At 49.0% G+C, this 21,827-nt stretch overlaps 4 protein-coding genes across 14 annotated transcripts in view; 2 read left to right on the top strand and 2 right to left on the bottom strand.

Moving 5' to 3' along the window:
* Positions 1–436: 436 nt before the first annotated feature.
* NDUFA6 (NADH:ubiquinone oxidoreductase subunit A6) lies at positions 437–13,823 on the top strand. 2 transcript variants are annotated; one of them, XM_069586131.1, is made up of 4 exons: positions 451–619; positions 9,279–9,394; positions 10,096–10,245; positions 11,587–13,823. In XM_069586131.1, the coding sequence occupies exons 1-3, from the start codon at positions 481–483 to the stop codon at positions 10,225–10,227; spliced, it is 387 nt and encodes a 128-aa protein (XP_069442232.1). In that variant the 5' UTR covers positions 451–480; the 3' UTR covers positions 10,228–10,245; positions 11,587–13,823. The 2 variants fall into 2 exon arrangements, with proteins under 2 accessions (XP_069442231.1, XP_069442232.1); XM_069586130.1 differs by lacking the exon at positions 11,587–13,823 and having other exon boundaries at positions 437–619; positions 10,096–10,301.
* On the bottom strand, positions 11,343–15,037 carry SMDT1 (single-pass membrane protein with aspartate rich tail 1). The gene is made up of 3 exons (XM_069586133.1): positions 14,512–15,037; positions 12,898–13,038; positions 11,343–11,589 (listed from the first exon to the last, which is right to left on the bottom strand). Exons 1-2 carry the CDS (start codon positions 14,695–14,697, stop codon positions 12,901–12,903), a joined length of 324 nt encoding a protein of 107 aa, XP_069442234.1. The 5' UTR covers positions 14,698–15,037; the 3' UTR covers positions 11,343–11,589; positions 12,898–12,900.
* The window catches only part of NAGA (alpha-N-acetylgalactosaminidase), a 19,536-nt gene continuing 12,207 nt past the window's right edge, over positions 14,499–21,827 (top strand). For 2 of the 6 annotated variants that reach the window (XM_069586119.1, XM_069586123.1), the window contains exon 1: positions 14,785–14,912. The gene's annotated coding sequence lies outside the window, so the exon portion shown is untranslated. Of the gene's footprint in view, positions 14,913–21,827 lie in introns of all 6 variants that reach the window. The other 4 variants (XM_069586120.1, XM_069586117.1, XM_069586121.1 and 1 more) reach the window with 4 other exon arrangements.
* On the bottom strand, positions 15,088–20,311 carry PHETA2 (PH domain containing endocytic trafficking adaptor 2). Of its 5 annotated transcripts, none has more exons than XM_069586125.1 (3): positions 20,001–20,311; positions 18,475–18,558; positions 15,088–17,441 (listed from the first exon to the last, which is right to left on the bottom strand). In XM_069586125.1, the coding sequence occupies exon 3, from the start codon at positions 17,434–17,436 to the stop codon at positions 16,651–16,653; it is 786 nt and encodes a 261-aa protein (XP_069442226.1). In that variant the 5' UTR covers positions 17,437–17,441; positions 18,475–18,558; positions 20,001–20,311; the 3' UTR covers positions 15,088–16,650. The 5 variants fall into 5 exon arrangements, with proteins under 5 accessions (XP_069442226.1, XP_069442227.1, XP_069442230.1 ...); XM_069586126.1 differs by having other exon boundaries at positions 19,830–20,276; XM_069586129.1 differs by having other exon boundaries at positions 20,107–20,211.

Below are 21,827 nucleotides of genomic sequence, written 5' to 3'. Positions count from 1 at the left end.
GCAGAGGGGCCAGGCCGACGACACAGCAGCCCAGGCGCCATTATCTACCTCAGGAGGGCCCGTGACCCGAGCGTGGCGAGCTGATATAGAAGCTCCACGAAGCGCGCGCCGATGTACGTTACCACAGCAGCACCCGGAGCGGTTCGCGGGCGTGATGCAGTGGACGCCGGGCAGCAGGCTCGGGCACTGCCGCCAGTCTGGGCCTGAGCGCCCCCTGTCTGCGCGGTCGAGCAACAGTTAGGACGCCCAACGGCAGACCGTACGATTCCGCAGGTGAGCATGCGCAGCCTACACCTGCCTGTCTCCACCCAGAGAGAGGGGTTTCCCCGCCAATCAGAGAGCTCTGTATCCGTTTACCCGCCCACCAGTGGCATTTAGGGGCGGGACTTTAAGTTCTAGCCAATGAGAAAGAAGATTCGTACCTCGGCTGCACTTACAGGTTGAAACGGGGTGGAGCTGGGAAGTGATTTTCTCAGCAAGATGGCGGCGAGTGGACTCCGGCAGGCTGCTGTTGCAGCCAGCACCTCGGTGAAGCCTATTTTCAGTCGGGACATGAACGAGGCCAAGCGGAGGGTGCGCGAGCTCTACCGCGCCTGGTATCGAGAGGTGCCGAACACTGGTGAGAGGCAGCGGCTCACGCGGGGCCCGGGAGGCAGCCGCCCAAGGTCGCAGCCGTCCCGGCCTCCCATTTCTGCCGGGCCGAGCTGAGGTCACCAACTTGAGCAGAGGTGATTCCGAGCGCTTCAGGCGAGTAGGGTCACACGAGCCTTGGTGGACCTGACCTGGCGGCTGCGCGGGGGCCATACCAGCCGTGCTGTGGGTCGGAACCGCGTTTCTAGGAGCCCTCGCTGTTTGGCCCCCTAGTTCTTCCTGAACCCTTGGGAGGGAGAGCAGGGACTGTCAGTGACACACTTCGTTTTGTAGATGAAGCAGTCGAGGCACTTAGAGTCGAAGTGATCTGTGCACGGCCGAGGGCCCGCCCCTGGTGGATCTGGAGCCCTACTCGAGTTCCTGAATGTATTTACAGATTCCCATTAGGTTATATAAACAGAAGGGTTGTGGGGTTTCAGCGACCACCTGGTTCCCACATCGACCGCAAAGAAACAGTACCGGAGAAGGGAAGTGAGTTTCCCAAGGTCATCCAGAAAGATGGTGGTGCCTTTTCCAGTCCCTCCGGTTTAGGTGGCCTCCTTCTGCAGTCTCCCAGGTCTTTTTACCCAGCTCCACAGGCCCCTAATATTCCTTAGGAACTCCTTTCCCTGCTTGCACCAGAACTCCTGTCTTCACTTAGATGTCAGAGAACCAGTCTGTCCTCCTAAAGGACTTAGACATAAGTTCCCTGGGTTCAGAGAGATTTTGTCTTGGCATCTCCATCAGTGCTGCTGCCCAGTGTCCCTGACCAAAGAAAAGTTGGGCAAAGTGTCAAGGGCAGTACAAATGTCAGGCACTGTCCATATTTTGTAATTGTCTAATCTGACTTACGGTGTTTTAGGGCTTCCCTGCTAGCTCTGTCGATAAAGAATCTGCCTACAATGCTGGAGACCAGGGTTCGATCCCTGGGTTGGAAAGATCCGCTGGAGAAGTGTGTTTTAATGGAGGCCGCCACTGGTGGTTTGAGAGGAGACGTGTTTTTAAGTGACCTGAGCACCAGAGCTCTCAGGGTTGCCGCTTCCTTGCCTGTGTGTGAGAAGCAGGAGAATGTAGTTATGTGGACTTGCCTCCAAACCCTGGCCCTTACTAGCTGTGTTACCATGAGCAAGCTATTTCATCTCACTATGCCTCAGTTTCCTCATCTGTAGAATGATAATAGTACCTTCTTCAGACAGTTGCTCTATTAAATAAGTTTATGCATCTAAAGTACTTGGCATAGGGTCTGACATTGAGACACTCCTTAAATGCTGGCAGCTCCTCTTGTCTTGCTATTGTTACTGTTATTGATAGGGCTTACTTTCCATGCAGAACCCAGCTCTTTACTGTATGAGAGCTGTGTCTGCTCCACAGTGTCACTGCCCTCAGGCTGACTTTTTAAGAGGTTTTCAAGGATCAGAATTTAAACTTGAAACCCATAGGATACAAGGAAGGGAGAAACTTGAGTGGTCCGTGGGCTCAGAGACTACAAATTCACAGACCTCCAGGGAACAGATGGATAAGTATAGGGCAGTGACAGTCGCTAGTGTGTGAGGTGGTGTGTGTATTCAAATGCAGATGTTTAGAAAATAGGTTTGCCTGGCAGAACACTTCGTGGGTACCCAAGAATGTTTTCTTGTTGCAGGGAGGACAGGAGGTGGGGAACAAGACCCAGATGACAGGAAGAATACTTTGCAAAGGGTAAAACATCAATGGCTGAACTGAGGCTAGAACCCAGGTATTCAGTTAATTCAGAACCAACACCCTCCAAGACTGTCCCTCAAATACTGTTTGAGAAGATAAGCCCAGAGTCAGGAGGGTCCTGAGAAGAGGAGGAGAAACCAGGGGATTATAGGAGCCTGTAGAGCAGGGGAGAGTCCATGTAGTGGGGCCAAGGGGGTGCAGCATCTTTGTGTGGAGGATCAGTAATCTGCAGCTTGTTTGCTCAGGCCTGTGTACGCTGGTGTCATGATATCCACCACAAGATTTCAGCTGAGGATCCAAACTAAAGATGGGGAATAAGTAAAAGTATTGATAATAACTAACATTCATTCATATCTAACATTCATCATTGTAATTATTATGTTCAGTTCAGTCGCTCAGTTGTATTCAACTCTTTGCAACCCCATGGACTGCAGCATGCCAGGCTTCCCTGTCCATCACCAACTCCTGGAGCTTACTCAAACTCATGTCCATTGAGTCAGTAATGCCATCCAACCATCTCATCCTCTGTCGTTCCCTTCGCCTCCTGCCTTCATCTTTCCCAGCATCAGGGTCTTTTCTAGTGAGTCAGTTCTTCGCATCAGGTGGGCAAAGTACTGGAGTTTCAGCTTCAGCATCAGTCCAATGAATATTCAGGACTGATTTCCTTTAAGATAGACTGGTTGGATCTCTTTGCAGTCCAAGGGACTTTCAAGAGTCTTCTCTAACACCACAGTTCAAAAGCATCAATTCTTCGGTGCTCAGCTTTCTTTATAGTCCAAATCTCACATCCATACATGACTACTGGAAAAACCAGAGCTTTAACTAGACAGACCTTAGTCGGCAAAGTAATGTCTCTGCTTTTTAATATGCCGTCTAGGTTGCTCATAGCTTTCCTTCCAAGGAGCAACCATCTTAATTTCATGGCTGCAGTCACCATCTGTAGTGATTTTGGAGACCAAAAAAATAAAGTCTGACACTGTTTCCATTGTTTCCCCATCTATTTGCCATGAAGTAATGGGACCAGATGCTATGATCTTAGTTTTCTGAATGTTGAGTTTTAAGCCAACTTTTTCACACTCCTCTTTCACTTTCATCAAGAGGCTGTTAAGTTCTTCTTTAATTTCTACCATAAGGGTGGTGTCATCTGCATATCTGAGGTTATTGATATTTCTCCCTGCAATCTTGATTCCAGCTTGTGCTTCATCCAGCCTGGCATTTCTCATGATATACTCTGCATATAAGTTAAATAAGCAAGGTGACAATATACAGCCTTGACGTACTCCTTTCTCAATTTGGAATCATTCCGTTATTCCATGTCCAGTTCTAACTGTTGCTTCTTGACCTGCATACAGATTTCTCAAGAGAAATTCCCATCTCTTCAAGAATTTCCAGTTTGTTGTGATCCGCAGAGTCAAAGGCTTTGGCACAGTCAGTGAAGCAGAAGGAGATGGTTTTCTGAAATTCTCTTGCTTTTTCTATGATCAAACAGATGTTGACAATTTGATCTCTGTCTGGTTCCTCTGACTTTTCTAAATCCAGCTTGAAAACCTGGAAATTTTCAGTTCATGTACTGTTGAAGCCTCACTTGGAGAACTTTGAGCATTACTTTACTAGCATGTGAAATGAGTACAGTTGTGCACTAGTTTGAGCATTCTTTGGCATTGCCTTTCTTTGGGATTGGAATGAAAACTGGCCTTTTCCAGTCCTGTGGCCACTGCTGAGTTTTCGAAATTTGCTGGCATATTGAGTGCAGCACTTCCACAGCATCATCTTTCAGGATTTGAAATAGCTCCACTGGAATTCCATCACCTCCACTAGCTTTGTTTGTAGTGATGCTTTCTAAGGCCCACTTGACTTCACACTGCAGGATGTCTGGCTCTAGGTGAATGGTCACACCATTGTAGTTTTCTGGGTCGTGAAGATCTTTTTTGTACAGTTCTTCTGTATATTCTTGCCACCTCTTCTTAATATCTTCTGTTAGGTCCCTACCATTTCTGTCCTTTATTGTGCTCATCTTTGCATGAAATGTTCCCTTGGTATATCTGATTTTCTTGAAGAACTCTTTAGTCTTTCGCATTCTATTGTTTTCCTCTGTTTCTTTGCATTGATCACTTAGGAACGCTTTCTTACTTCTCCTTGCTCTTCTTTGGAACTCTGCGTTCAGATGGATATGTCTTTCCTTTTCTTCTTTGCATTTCACTTCTCTTTTCTCAGCTATTTGTAAGGTCTCTTCAGAAAGCCATTTTGCCTTTTTGCATTTCTTCCTCTTGGGGATGGTTTTGATTACCGCCTCCTGTACAATGTTAGGAACCTCCGTCCATAGTTCTTCAGGCACTCTGTCTATCAGATCTAATCCCTTGAATCTATTTGTCACTTCCACATAATCATAAGGGATTTGATTTAGGTCATACCTGAATGGTCTAGTGGTTTTCCCCACTTTCTTCAGTTTAAATCTGAATTTTGCAATAAGGAGTTCATGATGTAAGCCACAGTCAGCTCCCAGTCTTGTTTTGCTGACTGTATAGATCTTCTCCATCTTTGCTGCAAAGAATAGAATCAGTCTGATTTCAGTATTGACCATCTGGTGATGTCCGTGTGTAGAGTCGTCTCTTGTGTTGTTGGAAGAGGGTGTTTGCTATGGCCAGTGCATTCTCTTGGCAAAACTCTGTTAGCCTTTGCCCTGCTTCATTTTGTACTCCAAGGCCAAACTTGCCTGTTACTCCAGGTATCTCTTGATTTCCTCCTTTTGCACTCCAGTCCTTTGATGAAAAGGACATCTTTTTTGGGTGTTAGTTCTAGAAGGTCTTGTAGGGCTTCATAGAACCATTCAACTTCAGCTTCTTTGGCATTAGTGGTTGGGGCATAGACTTGGATTGCTGTGATTTTGAATGGTTTGCCTTAGAAATGAACCAAGATCATTCTGTCACTTTTGAGATTGCACAATTGCCTAATAATTATTATGTTAGTTAATATCAATACTATACTTCTGCTTATTCCCAATCCTTAGTTGGATCCTCAGCTGAAATCCCCAGTGATGCATATCGTGACACCAGTGTACACACTGGCCTGAGCAACATTCTCTGGGGCTTCTCAGGTGGCTCAGTGATAAAGAATCCGCCTGCCAGTGCAGAGAGATGCAGGAAACCTGGGTCCAGTCCCTGGGTTGGAAAGATACCCTAGAAGAGGAAATGGCAGCTCACTCCAGTAGTTTTGCTCGGGGAATTCCATGGACAGAGGATCCTGGTGGGCTACAGTCTGGGGTCACAAAGATTTGGACACGACTGAGTAATGGAACACACACACACACACACACAACATTCATTGAAATGCAAACATATGGCCCGGCACTATGCCAGAGGCCTCATTGTAGTGTGGGTTCCAGTTGTTTCCCTGGCTTACAGATGAGAAAACTGAGGCACGTCAGCTTGTCTCACATCACACCATCAGACCCTGATTGTCAGCTGTGATGCTTAGCTCGGCTCCTGCTGTGGTCTTCCCTGAATCTCACAGGGCCCAGTTATGCTGCACACTTGGAACAGACTACCATTTGCCTGGGTGGTTGCCTCTGCATGGAAGCACAGAACCAAACCACCCCAGCTTCCCTCCTGTGAAAAAAATAATACTGGCTGCTTGCTGGTTACAGTGTAACAGAGAATTTCTATAGAAACTATTCATTTAAATTCCTATTTCATTGGGTACTTCTTGTACTACAGGGTCAGTACTAGATACCTAGAGAGATAGAAAAGTGATTAAAACACAACCCTGCCTTCAAGAGTCTTATGGTCTAGTCAGGAAAGTAGGCATATAACCAGATCATTAAAACTCCAAATATAATAGAGGTATGAGAAATAAGTGCTGAAATTTTCGACAGTTAACCCTGTATCAGTACTTTACTGTTGATAAGATGTTGTCACTTGATTTTTACCACATTCCTTTAAAGGAGTGAGGTCAGAGGTTATTTTCTCTCCTATGTTTTAGATGAGGAAACAGACGAGGAGGTTGTACCCCAGCCAAGGTCATAGTTCATGATGGTGTGGAGACCTTACCCAGCTCATTTGACCCCAGATCCCATGCTCTTTTTCATCACACCATGCTACCTTCCCACCTAAGAATCTCCTGGCACTTGGTATAAATGCTCCCAAAATGAAGTGGAGCAAATGACTGAAAACTGTCCCAGTGTCTTCCTTCCTAATGTGTCGAGCCTTCCTGACTCAGAAAAGCCTGAACTAACTTGAAGACACGCACCGTGGAAGTCCCTTTCATCCAGAAGGGGCACTTTCATATCTTCCTTTTGAGCCTCACAGATGTTCTTAAAATTGAAATTAAAATATTTAGGATTCTAAGAGTAAGCCAGGAATCTGTGAGTTGAGAGGGAGCAGCTGGAATTGGTTTCCCCCAGGGCTTCTCGACAGCAGCATCTGTGCCGGGTGGCCCTTGTTGTGGAGACCGCCCTGTGCCTTGTCGGATGTTCAGCAACATGCCTGGCCTCCCACCCAGTGGCGCCATCAGCACTCTTCCCCCTCGCTGTGACCGTCAAAGATGCCTCCAGACGTTGCCCAATGTTCTGGTGGGCAGAATCATCACAGGTTTGACGACCATGGATTTAGACCAAAAAACAGTTCAGCAGACTGTTGCTTAGCTGTTCCTGTTTCGCTTCCCACAGCCTTTCTCAGTGGTGAAGGGGTGTGTTCAGGGGGGTGCGACAGGAGGAGGACAGCTGGGTCAAAGCTATGGCATTTGTCTCCTTAGAAACAAGGATTCTTAACCTGAGAGGATGGGCACTGCGGTGTCCTTGAGCAACACTGTAAGCAAAACTTTGCCTTTGTGCCTGTGAACATTTTCCTGAGAAGATTCATAACACCCAGTGTGCTGGTGTGTGGTTCTGGAGACCTTGGGGAATGGGAGTCGGGTGGACACAGCTCCCCTCGTGTGCATAGAGACACCTTGGTTTTTTCTCCTATTTTGAACTGAATTCTAGTATGAAAATGTAGGAAAGGTAAGCACTGACAGCAGGGGAAGATTCCTTATACTCCTTTTCTTTAAAGAACACAAAATTGTAAATTAAAGAGCCAGCAACCTGGGTTCTTGGCCTGCGTTTGCCAGGGATCAGCTGTCCGACTTCAGGCAAGTCCCCACAGTGCTCCAGTGGTAAGATCCCAACGTTCAGGATTCATGTTAGTTTGCATTAATTTGCGTCTCTGTCTTCCTGTCTCTTTGTTGGCCCCTTTCTAAAATTCCTAATGTGATACTGTGGTGTGTTTTGGCTGTGCTGGGTCTTCGTGGCTGCTCACGGGCTTTCTCTAGTTGCCGTGAGAGAGCTGAGGCTACTCTTGTTTGTGGCGCGGGCTTCTCTTAGCCCGGAAGCATGGGCCCGAGGCGCGTGGGCTCAATAGTTGTGGTGCAGGGGCTCAGTTGCTCCAGCGTGTGGGATCTTCCTGAAGCAGGGATCGAACCTGTGTCCCCTTCATTGGCAGGCGGATTCTTAACCACTGGACCACCAGGAAAGCCGCTGCCATGTTCAGTGCCGTGAATACTCCCCCCACGGTTGACTTTAGGCTCTCAGTGAAGTCGCTGACGGCACATTTGGCAAGAGCTGCGTATAACTGGCGCATCATGGCAGGCTGCTCCAGCACCCCACTGGAGACTTTCTCTTTCTCATGTGATCTTCTACCCTCTGTTAACACTTCCCTGTAAAGCTGGGATGCAGTTTCTCCTGTTAGATTCTGCTTTTGCTTATTCTTTGGTTGAGTCAGCTTGGCATGGTCTTTCCCTCAGCAGCAGCTTTATTTTTCTATTGCTGTCACTAAGCTACCTGTATAATTAAAGATTCACACTTTGTTGTTGGTTAATTCAGTCACGAGATGGCCCTCCTGGTTTTCAGAGCTGGCTGTGATAGCTCCATAGACTAGAGTGGACCTGTCACAGGAATGGCCATACCGCAGGGTATTCTCACCAGTGAGCCCGCTGGTCTCAACCACAGTGCTCATTCTAGCCCATGAGCCTGGTTATGCTGTCCGCTTAGCCTCATGTACCCCCTTCTCCCCTCATCCCATCTACCTACCGTACAAGGCTTCATTCATGTCTTTGTCATCAGCAAATCCACTGAAGGCCAACTGCCAGAAAATGAGAATAAAATGACTAAAACCTAATTTTCAAAGACATACATGCTTTGTCGGACTCCCAGGTCATTGAGTCTGTCCCACTGTTTTAGCACTTAATCAGGGATTACTGAATACTGTGACTTTTTCAGTATTTGCACTGGTGGGTTTAAGACCTAGAAAGCAGGAGCTGTTACATCTTACACTTCCCTCTCCTTCCCCCTGGTAAACCTAACATGGTAGTAACTGCCTGCTGGATTGCCACCTTTCCCTACCTGCACACTCAGCAGTCTCCCTCGGCTCTTAAGTTTGCATGGTACACAAACCTACACCATATCATTGTATGTTAATGTCAGCCCTGCATTTCTTGCCAGTTGTTCTTTGCAATAATAATGCTGACGTTTATTGAGAGCTTATTCCATGCCAGGCACTGGCCTAAGCATCTTTCCTTCTCTCAGAATCCTCACAGCCGCTCTGGAGTTAATATGTGCTGCTCTCCTCGTTTCACCAGCAAATAAATACTCTCAGGCAGAGAGAAGTTAATGTATACAGAATCATAGAGCTGATAGACGGCACAGCTGGGATTTGAACCCAGATTATTCATATTCTTGAGCTGTGCTGTGCTGCCTCTTCAAATGCAGTGGGCTTGTTTCCCCAAACAAAACTTAAGTTCCTGAGATAGCATCGTATCTCACGCTTCTTCACATCCTCAAGTAGCTCGCTTAGGGTCAGGCTGATATTTGGTGAATGGAGTGAATGGGCAACCTGTGTATTCAGTGAGTGACACTGACTCAGTGTTTTAAAAGCACATTTTAACCATCTCTACCCTGAATGGTGTTTTCTCTCTAGTGCATTTATTCCAGCTAGACATCTCTGTGAAACAGGGACGGGATAAAGTCCGGGAAATGTTTAAGAAGAATGCGCACGTCACAGACCCCAGGGTGGTTGATCTTCTGGTAATTAAGGTAACTGACGCTCCCTGACTGATTTAAAAGAGGAATCATCTTGTCCAGAGCTTTCCAGATGACTATTTTATCACCAAGTTTAAAAGCAACAACTGGGTCAGCAACCGTTACCTAGTGTTTCAAAGGAACAGTTGATTGGAGGTTCTCACCTGGTTAAATAGATTGTAAGATTATTCAAGGGAAAATTCACTGGGGTTTGCATTTTAAAACTAAAAAAAGAGGGAAGTTTGAATTCTTCTTGAACCTCATTCATGCAAGTTACCGCTTCACCACGTTGCCAGTTTACAGCCAGAAGAGGCCAGTTGGCCGAGTAAGCGGAGTCAGATTGTGGGCTTGATTCCGTCTCTCTGGTCTGTCTCACTAGCATCAGTGGCAACTTCAGCGTGGGCCAGTAACGTGGAAAGAATGGCACATGTTAAGCCAGTCAGGTTAGGCAGTCACGGGGCACAGGCCTGGTGGCCGAAAGTTATCCCCTTGGAACCAGTCAGCCAAAGGGTTAAAAATATATATATTTAACAGGCCTCAGAGATTATTTAGTCTACCACCTCATTTTCCAGATGCAGAAACTATGGTCTGGACAGGGCATATTACTTGCCCAAGGTCACTCAAAAAGTCAGTGCTAGATGATCTAACTCTGGCCTTCAGTGTTGTTCCTTCCACCCAGCCACTCCTGACTGAGACCTGTCCCCTCACTTGTACAGGGAAAGATGGAACTGGAAGAAACAATTAACGTGTGGAAGCAGCGGACACATGTTATGCGGTTTTTCCACGAAACAGAAGCACCAAGGCCAAAGGATTTCCTGTCCAAGTTCTATGTTGGGCACGACCCGTGAAATCACTCAATGGAAAAGGTGCATGTTGCTATTTAAATATTTTAAAGCAAAAATAAACTCAATATATGACGGTCGTTTCAGGATATTCCATTGGTTTCCCAGTGGGAAGCTGTACTTCTGCAGTCTCTCACTTTTTGTCTGAACAAGTTGGGTCCGGTATACACACCACCTGTTCTTTCCCTTTTCCTGAAGTGTGGTGTTTCCAGTAAATTAGATTCTCTTTTCTCTGAGCCTTGCATGTCGGTAAACAAAAGGAAGAGGCCATCTGCTCAGAAACTGTCATTCTGGGTATGGTGCTGGATGGCTTCGTTAACTTCACTATTTCTATAGCCACCAGGAGTGGATAGCTTGGTGTAATGCCACAGATTGTCCAAATTTAACCAGCTCTTACTATTGGAAAGGGTTAGAGCAGCACCAAGAGGCTGAGAGGTAGAGCTGACAAGCTGGGCTATTTTTCCCTGGATTCTGAAGAAAATGTCTGCTCAGCAGGCTAGCCCTCTATTTGCAACAGTGCTGGTCCTTAAAATGCAGTTAACTTCCTTCTCAGGCATTCTGCTAGAGACACAGCTGTTCAGTGCACACACAGAACAGAAATATTCCCTTTGTGAATTGAGGTGTAGCTCAAGTGACAAGAATACATTTTGACCCCACTGAAAGAACTGTTTGCTCTGGGCGGTGGTGGTCTTTTCCATCCCTGGACAGTCTAAATGCTGGAGAAGGGGCTTCAGTATCTGTAGGTACAGTCACCCTGAGGAGTCCCAAATTTTTTAGCACCAACAACCCCTTTATTATTTTTTCAGCTAAGGAACCCACCTTTTGCTAAAAAGTGGTTATTTCTCAAGGACTTATTTAAACACTCAAAGCTGCTTCTGACTGTATGTAATAGCTAGCCAGTGTTACTCAACACAAAAGCTTCAGCCTTAGTTACCCGGTGCAGCTGTTAGGCTTTGGTAAATAATGAAAATTTGTCCCGGGTTCCCAGATTCCTCTGTGGATCCACAGGGGCCTGAAGACCCTGGGTTGTAAATCAAAGACCTATTTGTTCAGCAGATAAGAGATAGGACGGCAGGGGCAAGAAACTGCAGCTACAGCCAACTCGAGAGACTTCAGCCATCTTCACACAGAGCTGATGTTTATTTTGTTTTTTCATAATCTGATTATGCTCAGTGGACAGCACATTTCCAGGAACCTCCCAGAGCCTGGGGATTTGGGCTGTGGTCGCAGACCATGCAGGGGTCTTCACTGGGACTGGGAGGCTGAGGGCTTTCCCCGGGCCCATCTATGGATGGGAAAGGAGGAGAGGCTGCAAGCATCACCATTTCTTAAGTTAGGGCTTTCTCCTTTCTGTCCTTCCTCCAGGCCCTGCAAAAAAGGAAAGCAGCAATGAACTGGCTGACAGAACAGACCTCTAACCATATACTGAAAGAGAATTCCACAGAGGCCCTACCAAATATGGCAGGAGAAAGGCAGCTTTGAGTACATTCAGTTATTCATTCAATATTTACATTCACCAGACCCTGCACTGGGGCCCCAAAGATATTAAAAAAAAAGTTTCCTGCACCAAGAATGTAGTCGAGTGGAGTTTAGGGTATATCTTAAGAGTATAATCCTGAATACCACAAGAGGTACTGATCAGTAAGGGGGCAGAGCAGTCACTTTCAAGTGGAGGGATGAGGAAAGACACCTTCATCAAAGATAGTGAAGAACTGGCAGAAACAGCACAGTGGGAAACAGCCTTTCAGTCAGGAGGAACGATGGGCTGCTACTGCCTGGGAGTGGGGAAGAGGGGGGGGAATTCAAGAAACAGTGAATAACCGGGGATAGCTATGTGGAAGCTAATATGGAAGATGAGGCTGGAATAACAGGTGTAACCAGATCATGCCAAGCCTTAAAAACCAGACCAAAGAGTCAGGAGGGTACTTATTTACAACAATAATACAGCCAGTCAGCACATACTAGGGCACTGGAAGTCAACACAAGAAAGCTGAATGGATCTGGCCCTGGGGAAAGGTTTGTGAGCAGTGTGTGAGCCAGGCTGCAGCGCCTGTGTACAGACTACTGGTAACGAGCTCACTGATAAGGGCCTGTAGTTTCTAAATTTCAGTGTGGAGCTGGTGAAATGAAGCTGTGATGGGTGTGTAAGGCATATTAAATTATCTACAAAGTTTGTGGGTTGAGAGAATTGAGGGTACACAAAGGGCAAATGAGCTTCCCTAGTGACTCAAACTGCAAAGAATCTGCCTGCAATGCAGGAGACCAGCGTTCAATCCCTGGGTCAGAAGGGAAGATTCCGTGGAGAAGGGAATGGCTACCCACTTCAGTATTCTTGCCTGGAGAATTCCATGGACAGAGGAACCTTGAGGGCTACAGTTCATCAGGGTCACAAAGAAATCAGACACAACTGAGCGACTAACACTTTCAAAAGGCAAATAGAAAAGGGTGGTTGGGATTCAAGCTGGTTAGAAGAGATCCCAGTGAATTTGTAAGTCTATAAGATAATTTCCTTCATCCAACATAGAGAAAAGGTGACATAAAAGACATTAGTCAGCAAGTGTGTCTATTCATTAAAAGTCTGTGCTCCTGCTTGGAGTGTCCAAACCACATCACAGTTCTGATGCTCCACCCCACTTCGGGCTCCTGGTCCACATGTGGGGGAGAAGCAAATCTTACCTGTCAGTCATCATCGTCATCGTCCTCTGGAACAAAAATGTCATGTTCCTCAAGTAGAGCAGCAAAGTTCTTGCTAATGAGTGTCCCAACATAGAGAAAGGGGATCACAATGGAGAACACGCGGAGAAGGCCGAAGGACATCTGCAGAGAGTCAAGAGTGCTGGCTGTGAGCGCCAGGGCCCACTGGCAAGACCACACAGGGCCTGGCCCTCTCAGGGGCATTCCCTCCTGTGGACCTCAGATTTATCATAAGCAACTTGATTTTAAAGTCCTTGGAAAAATTTGGAGCAAGAAAAATGATTAGAAGAAAAGATAAAGTGATTCTATGGCCATCAAACTGTCTACCAGAAAGAAAAAGACAAGGCACTCTTCCAGACATCTAAAAATTAGGGCACTAGCTATTAATTACTTGCAGATGCTTTTAAACAAGTGAGAAAGTACTAGGAGGTGGACTAGGGAAATAATAGTTCAGTTCTGCTTGGGTTAAGTTACTAAATACATGCAAATGGATTACAAAATTATGAACATGTATACTTAAGAGAGATTCTGTACAGTTCTTTAACTGGTTCCCTGGTGCCTGACAAATTTGACTTCACTATATTACATTTTAGAAACAGGTGTATTTTGAAAATTGAGTATGTCGTTATAGTAAAAGACTTTAAATAGACTTGGGATGTTCCAATAAAATCTCAACATTTCCTCTCATTATTTCCTTACAGGGGTTCCCCCCGCAAAAAAATGTTTTTCAATCGTGCCTCTTTAAAGGCAGCTTTCCCCTAACATGGACCCTGTTTCTTGCTGTGAAACAGGCTTGAACTCATTCTGTGTAAGCTTGCGTCGGCCAAAATAGCTTTAAAGTAATTTGTTTTTGTTTTGTAACTCTCACACAGCCCTGGAATTAAAAAAAAAAAAAAAAAAAAAAAAAACCCTTGTATAAGGGATTGTTCTTATTTTACTGAAAAAACTCCAAGGGTACTGAGGGCATGTAACAACACTCAGTAATGGGAAAACAGGATCTGGTGGTGGGAGCTGGACCCACAGGAAGTCTGAATTTCAGAACCTAACTCAGCTGTTAGCTTTGCACACTGGCTTCACTACTCTGGCCCCTCATTTTTCACTTGTAAAAACAGACTGTAATAATTCCCTGCACACCTAGTCACATGAATTAAATACTAGGTCCAAACACAAAATGATAAGGTCTGTCCCAGGAACCGTTTATTTACAAATTCGTTTTTCATCCCATCAACTACGAAGTAGAGACGTAACAAGACTTGTCTATACTGTATGCATAAAGCCGAGTCTTTTGGCTCCAAAGAGCCAGGGCACTGCGCTCCTCCGGATGAACTAGTGCAAAGTGCCACCTTTCTCCGCTCTTGACCCCCATCTTCTGTCTCCCTGTACCCGGCTCAACAGCGACCACTAACTCAACCAGCCACTTCCACCCACTTGTCAAAACTGTCAGTGCATCAGCGCAAAACTTTGTCCTTGATACGGTTTCCGCTCTAAGGCAGTCGTTCGACTGGCCTTTGCTCCTGTCGATCAGCGTCAACCTGCACACACTCCCCACAATGATTGGCCTCGGCCCCTTCGCCCCGCCTCCAGGCAGACACTCACTTTCACCGGTTTGGGCAAAATGGCGCCGCTGCGAGTAACGATGACCGACCTCGTCGGTACCAGACTCTGACCTGAGCAGCTCCGTCCGGCGGAGACATCACCACCTTTCCTCAGGCTCAGCCCGCTTCGGGAAGCCCCAGATCCGACGCGTACCAACGCCAGCCACCGAGCCGCTCCTGACGCCATCTCCCAGCTCCGCCCCTAGTCCGGGCCCCAGTACCCCACTGCCCGGCCCCAGTGACACCCTCAGGAAGAACGCCGCCCAAGCCTCGCGAGTCTGTAGATATCAAACGAGAGGTCCGGCTCACAGACTTGCGCAGTGCGCCTAGTTCCTGCTGCGGCACATGGTGACGTCACGAGGATGACGCCAAGGGCCGGGTACACCCCTCATTCCAGGCTTGGTGAGTGGGACCATCTGACTGGGGTTGTTCTTGTGGAACTTGCAGATTTCTGTTATTGTTCCCGCACCCGGGACAACCAGGGCTTGGCCGAGCAGGGAGTTACTGAAATGAAAGACCAGTTTAACTGAACTTCAAACTGTCGTATTTTTTAAACACTTAAAAAATACAGTTCAAATTTATTACTTGTGCTACTGAAATGATTTTGGAAATTTATTTCATGCCACGGTATATGTTATGTACAACGAAATGGAAAATATATCTGAAAAGGGGGAATATATATCTGAAAAGGGGGGGAATGGGGGCTTTCACACAAACTGCTAAAAAAGAACCAATACAAGTAATAAACATGGTGTTTTAATCATATAAAAAGCACTGTGACAATAAATATAACCAAAAACCCTATAATATCTGCGTATAAAACAAGAGATACAGGCTGTGGGGCTCCCAAACAGGGCTAGGAAGGTAGCCTCTCTTCTTAGGAAACAAACCTAGCTTCCTTGGAGCAGGTCCTGGACCCTGGGCAGCATCGCAGCCTCCTGGACTGAAAGAGGCTCTTAAGCTGAAGACTCTAGGCCTAGTTGGCCCCTCCTCAGGTCTCATAAAACCCCAGTGAGGGAAAGAGGCTAAGGGAGAGATTGTGTATACTGGACCAGGCTCTGAATCTTCCATCCAGCCGCTGCTACCAGAATCCTTAGGATGCCAGGCTGATCGGCCTCTGGCCCTGTCTACCCAGTCACTTTGCCTCTCACAACAACTGGTAAAGAAAATGCTTGGCACCATGTTGGTGACAGTAGAAACCAGAGGGTCTTGGCAGATACATGCTGGGTAATAAGAAAGACTGAAGGGGTTTCTGAATCGGGAATACCTTTAGGGACCCAGTCAAGAGAGAAGAGTTGATCACAGGGTGCCAGGAATCCTATGTCCAAGCTCCTAAAATGCCCAGGACTGAAATTCAAAGTCACTGACTTTCCCAGGGAGCCCACTTCAGCTTCCCACTTGGCAGTTGAGGACAGAGTTTCTGCTAACACAAAAGCTACTGGCCCCTCCTGAGGCAGTGACCAGCACCATCTGCTGACAGGGCAGTCAGGGAAAGAAGAGGGGCCCTAACACTTTCTAATCAGGATAAATCCCTCTTTACTAGCTAAAGGCCCTCTCTCTCCAAAGGGCCCTGTCTTCACTGCAGGATAGGGGTCCCACCATGTTCAATCTTCTCACCACTCAGGAGGAGCCAGGCCCCAGAAACCCCTGTGACACAGTAAATCCACTTTTTCTGACAGTGTCAGTCCCTCAAGCCAACACTGCAGGCAACTTCGGGTATTTACACAAGATTCCCCATGTTGGAAACTGTAGAATCGTACAGGTGAAGGCGGAGTGACCTGTGGTCATGTGATATAACCCACTTCATTAAATCCCCTGAGAGAGGGACAGTCCAGCACAGTCAGCAGACCTGAGTCTTGCCTTGTGACTGCTGAGCAAGCCACCTCTCCTCTCTGGGCCTCAGGAAATAAATGGGTTGAAAGTTAATGATTTCGCAGTTCCCTCTAGGTATGAAGGTGGACTTGGAACCTGGGGGAAAAAAACTAAAAAAGCAGGAAGGAAAGTGCTCACCTCAAAAGCAACTTCAGAAACCAGTTTAAAAAAAAAGAAAAAAGAACCTGTAAAACCTTAAACTCCTGAAAAAGCACTGGCCCTGGCGTCCTGACCAGCAGGACAGGGGCTGAACCTGAAGGGCCCAGGCTCAGGGTCTGTCCTGGTCCTTGCATTCTGGCTGGTTCTCCTGGGCCCTCTGCAGCCAGGCCCGCCTCAGCTCCATAATCTCCCGGCCGTACCACTCATGCAGGGTAGAGAAGCAGGAGGTCTCAGGGGACACGGGGCTCTGCCCCCTGCCTAGGAGAAGGCTGGCAGGGCCCTGCAGCTCCCACTCGGCCAAGCCCCGCCCTGCTGGCCGGCTGCCCACTTCTTCCACCAAGCCCATTGGGCTGCAGTCTCTGGAGAGGGAGTGGCCGTTCTTCAGGCCAGACCAGCAGTCAGGAGCCTGGGGCTTGCAGCGGCTGGAAACGGCCTTCCAGGATGAGCGGCGGTGCAGGTCCAGGCTGTGGCGGGCTTCACGCAACTGGTTCTCCAGCTCTCGCACCACCAGGCGCATGTAGCCAAAGCTGGCCCGGGACAGCGCCTTCACCCAGGCCTCCTGGGCCGCCGGCCCATCTGCCGCGAGCAAGTGTGGGCGCACCCCAGGAGCGTCGAAGCGGATGGCGAAGGCAAACTCTTCAGGCACTGGAGCCTCGGCCAGCTCCACCGTGCAGCCCTCCAGCACCACGAGGCTCAGAGGCGCCCGGCCCTCTCGACTCTCAAAGGAGAACAGCAGGTTGCCCTTGAGGACAAACCAGCACCTTCGGCCAGCACCACTGGGGGTGGGTGGCATCCCTGCGCCTCCCCAGGTGCGCAGGAAGCCTGTGTGGTCTGCCGGGGAGTCGCTCAGTGCATAGTGGGCCACACTCCTCTCATTCAACTTCATGGCTCCCATGAGAACTGTGAGATGACAGAGGCAAACAGCGATCAGAGAGGGAGGTGGTGCTTGCACCCCGTGGGAAAAAGAGTCCTGGCTCTGGAGGAGACCTGGGCCCCAGCCCGGTGGCCTCTTCTTACTTTCTGTGCCCTGAGGTTCTCAGTGTCTCCATCTGTGAAGTGGGCTAGTCTCCCTGCCTTTGTTCTCAAAGGGTTGTGAGGATCATGCAAAAACAAACAAACAAACACACACTTGGTTATCAGAGGACTCAGAGAAAAGGAAAATGTCATTTGTGTCAGACCAGGAAGTATGGCAGGGCTGTGAACAGCTTTTTAAAACCCAAAGGAAAAGGCATCAGCTGGGCTGAAATGGACTCATAAAAACCAGACTCTTAAAAACCACTTTGCTTACATCACCCCCTAATCTGAGGGCCCCTTAGCTCCAACCCTGAAGCCAAAATCCAGGGTTTCCATGGGCTCCGTGGGTCCCTGTTGGCCTCTCATTTGATAGCACAGTAGTCCTTTAGCTGCCTGCAGGGCCAGATAGGGCTGTGCTGGGGCAGGCCTGCCTCATTCCTCGATCAGTGTGGGTTCAGATAGGGACCTTCTCAGGAAACAAGTACAAACACAGGGCGTGGTGGAGTAGGATCAACCTCAACTACCAAATGTTGGTGCCCCATATGTGTGTGCTAAGTCACTTCAATTGTGTCCGACTCTTTGTGACTCCATGGACTGTAGCCTGCCAGGCTCCTCCATCCATGGGATTCTCCAGGCAAGAATACTGGAGTGGGTTGCCATTTCCTTCTCCAGGGGATCTTCCCGACCCAGGGATCGAACCCAGGTCTCCCATGTTGCAGGCAGATTCTTTACCATCTGAGCCACCAGGGAAACCCACACAAGTGGCATATAATCCAACTGTTCTCCTGACTCACAGAAAACTGAGACCAGAACAGTGAAGGTGAACTTCCCAGGATCACGTGGCCAGTGAGAAGCAGAGCCTGGTCTCCTGATTCCCTCACCTCTTTGTGGGGGCAAGTCCTGGCAGTGACCCACTTACCCGCAGAGCTCCCTGGGCAGGGGTGGGGGCCTCTCTTGTCTGGCCACACGGCTCAGCCCTTTGACTACGTGGTTTCCAGGACACCTGCAAAAGAATTCAAATACAGTCAATCCATCCTAAAGGATTGGACTTACTCCTACTCAGCTTCCTATTCAGCCTCAGGTCAAATGAAACCACCACCTCCTCCAGGAAGCCTTCCCTGACCCCTGATAATCTACTGCCCTGCCCAGAATACACATACGCACATAGGTCCACCCAGGCCCTGCACTTGGGAGCAATTTAAGGATCTCAGTCCCATCATCCTGATCATCACTCTTTGGACCTCAGCACCCTGCCCTCTAAGGCTAGGTCAGAGTTAAGTACCCACATAGCTTGTTGCTTTTCCCTTTTAGTACTTGCCACATAGTTTATCTGTGGTCTTTAAGTGACCTAATTTGAGAGGCCTGCCCTGATCACTATATGTAAGGTGGTCCTGATCAGGAAGGTGGTCTGATCTAAGGTGACCCAACAGCAGCCTTCATCCCACAATGATCTCCTTTGTGTTTACAGCCCTGTCCGCAGCCGCAGAATGTCTAGAACCAACCACCTGGACTTGGTTCCGGTGGAACCTCCCCAATATCCAGCCCTTTGCAGGGCTTGGGGAGGCCCTCAGAAAGTATTTGTTTAAACAATTGAATACAATAGTGGACAAAATAAAGCCCCTCCTTCCTGAAAACCACATTTACGAGGGGGAGGCACAGTGTAAAAAAAAAAAAAAGACAAAAATAAATAATAATTAGTGTCTTTTTAAATTAATTAAATAACGTGAAGACCCGTCTTGATAAGGGCTATGGAGAGAAGCAAGCAGGGTCCTGAGATGGGGGCTGGGCCGGTCTCCGTTGGTGGTTGGAGGAGAAGGAAGAGAATAACACAGATGGTTGGTTCCTTGAGCAGTAGCCTCACCTCCCGGCCGTCCAGCACTGGGGCGCGGAGAGGAGATCCGGAGCCGACCTAACTGTCTCCGCTCCCCAGGGAAGGGCGTCTCCTCCCCACCCGCCTCCCCGGTTAACGAGGCCCGCATTGCAACCCCGGCGGGAATCCGCTGCACTGCATTTTTCTAGATTCTTTGTTAGAGGATCGGCGGGCTGGGGCGTGGGACCCACTGGCCATGGCCGCCGCGGGGGGGTGGGGGTGTCTGACCCGCTGTCGCCCAGAAACGGGGTGGCCTCACCGGGAGCTCCGCGGCCAGCGCCGCAGACTCTGGGCGCGGCTGCCGCCTTGGTTTCCCCATCGCGCGGGGAGCGGCCCCGCCACGTCCCCGCGGGCCACGCCTTCCCGGGGCCGCCTCCTCCCGAGCCCGCCGGGCCCGCTCTCACCTCCACGCCCCCGAAGCCCAGGAGCGCGGCCCGCGGGCTGGCCCGGGGCCATTTCGACTCCGGACCCCAGGCCTCCGTCCGTCCGGGCCGCTAAACGTGGCCGCGGGAGCTGAGAGACCCCGCCTGGGCGGCTCGAGTTACCGCCCTCACCCCTCCCCGCCCACGACTCACTAGGCCCCGCGATCCACGCCGGGGGGAAACTGAGGCCCGGCCGGCTGTGCCCAGAGTGAGGCCCAGTGCTGGTTGGCGATGGCCGGCCTCGAACCCAGAGTCCCACCTCGGGCCATCCGGGGGCCTCGGACCATCCGGGGGCCTCGGACCCAGGCCACCTCCCAAGAACTTCGAGACCTTCTCTTTCCCCCTCTCCAGCCCCCCTCTCCCCGCCCGGCCCACTTCTCGCACAGAGCCAAGTCTGGGACGGCCTAGGCCCAGACGCCTCCTCTGGGCGGGCTCCTATCCAGTCCTCGAGGCCCAGCCCAGCTTCCCAGTCACCCAACCCGGCCCCCTGGAGTCGGCTGGATCTCCGCTTCCGGGGTGGGGGGGATTATTCATTTCTGCTCCCTTCACTCCTGCCAGCCTGGAGCCCATCTTCAGTGCCCAGGCTCTGCCTGGGGTCAGTGGACAGCTAGGCCTGCTGTAAAAGGACGCAGGAGTGCACAAGCAAAGACAGGGGGAGGCGTTCCTGACAGCCCTGGGAGCCTGGTGAGCTCAGACAATCCACCCATGAACTTGCCGGTTGTCACCTTGCAGAGTTCTGGCCCTGGCAGTTCCTGCAAGAACGCTCCTCCTTCCCAACCCTACCCCAAGGCTCTTAACTCCTCCGAGGTCCTTCACATTATTTAGGCCTCAGTTCCTGTCCCCTCCCCAGCCATGAGAAAGCAGCCTGCCTGCAGGTCTCTATCACATCCTTGGTTTGTATTTGCGTGAAAACACTAACCACTTATATAGAAAAAGTTCCTTACATTGATGCTTTTATTTCCTGTTTATTATCTGTCTCGTCCACTAACTTTTATTCAGTTACTAATAGACACCATAATAAATGAGATAGGAGGCAATAAGTTCTGTGGAAAATATAGAGCAGGGGCAAGGAGTCTGGGAATGGGGTGGGGGGTGCGGTAGGAAGGTTGCAATTTTAAACAGAAGGGTCACAGTAGGCCTCACCCAGAATGTGACATTTGAGAAATAATTGAAGGAAACCAGGGAGCCAGTCATGCCAGAATCTGGAGAGAGAGCATTCCAGGCAGAAGGAACAGCTAGTGCAACGGCTCTGAGACCTGTTGTATTTGAGGAACTGAAAAGAGACCCGTGTGTGTGTGCATGCGTGTGTGTGTGTGTGTTGGGGAGTGGCAGGAGCAGCAGGATATGGGCTTAGAATGTGTGGGGTGGGGCTTTGTAAATCTGTGAGGGTTGCTACTCCAGACTGAAATGAACAGCCATCACCAGGTCTTGAATGAGGTTTTGTTTTTTGTTTTTTGTTTTTCTTTAATAATTATTTATTGTGCTCTATCTTCATTGCTGCCGGGCTTTTCTCTAGTTGCAGGGAGCAGGAGCTACTCTCTAGTTGGAGTGTGCGGGCCTCTCATCGCCACGGCTTCTCGTTGCTGAGCCCTGGCTCTAGGGTGAGAAGGCTTCGGTAGTTCAGTTCCCAGGCTCCAGAGCAAAGGCTCAATAGTTGTGGCTCCTGGTAATGTCCAGTCTTCCTGGACCACCGATCAAATCCGTGTCTCCTGCATTGGCAGGGAGATTCTTTACCACTGAGTCACCAGGGAAGCCTTCGAGTGAGGTCTTGAGCTGTTTTAAAGGATTTCTCTGGCTAGTAGGAAGAAAACAATATGAGTTGAAGCAGACCAGTGAGGAGGATGCTGGAGTAATCCAGGCAAGATGTGATGCGGGCTGGGAGAGTAGAAATGGCCAAATTCAGTTTTGTTTGCTTGATAATTTTTTTGGACGCACTGCGTGGGCACGCAGAAGCTTCCTTCCCCAGCCAAGTATGGAACC

The sequence above is a fragment of the Ovis canadensis genome, chromosome 3 (genome assembly GCF_042477335.2).
Source record: "Ovis canadensis isolate MfBH-ARS-UI-01 breed Bighorn chromosome 3, ARS-UI_OviCan_v2, whole genome shotgun sequence".
In the NCBI taxonomy this organism is placed as follows: Eukaryota; Metazoa; Chordata; class Mammalia; order Artiodactyla; family Bovidae; genus Ovis; species Ovis canadensis.
Note: the sequence above shows the minus strand (reverse complement) of the source record. Positions and strands in the feature narration are given on the sequence as shown.

Bases quoted from the DNA above. Each gene is read 5' to 3' on its own strand.
- NDUFA6 (XM_069586131.1), top strand. From the start codon at position 481: ATGGCGGCGAGTGGACTCCGGCAGGCTGCTGTTGCAGCCAGCACCTCG. The intron at 620-9,278 runs GTGAGAGGCAGC...TTTTCTCTCTAG, and splicing joins TCGAGAGGTGCCGAACACTG to TGCATTTATTCCAGCTAGAC. The intron at 9,395-10,095 runs GTAACTGACGCT...TCACTTGTACAG, and splicing joins TTGATCTTCTGGTAATTAAG to GGAAAGATGGAACTGGAAGA.
- SMDT1 (XM_069586133.1), bottom strand. From the start codon at position 14,697: ATGGCGTCAGGAGCGGCTCGGTGGCTGGCGTTGGTACGCGTCGGATCT. The intron at 13,039-14,511 runs GTGAGTGTCTGC...GACTCTCTGCAG, and splicing joins TTTTGCCCAAACCGGTGAAA to ATGTCCTTCGGCCTTCTCCG.
- PHETA2 (XM_069586125.1), bottom strand. From the start codon at position 17,436: ATGGGAGCCATGAAGTTGAATGAGAGGAGTGTGGCCCACTATGCACTG.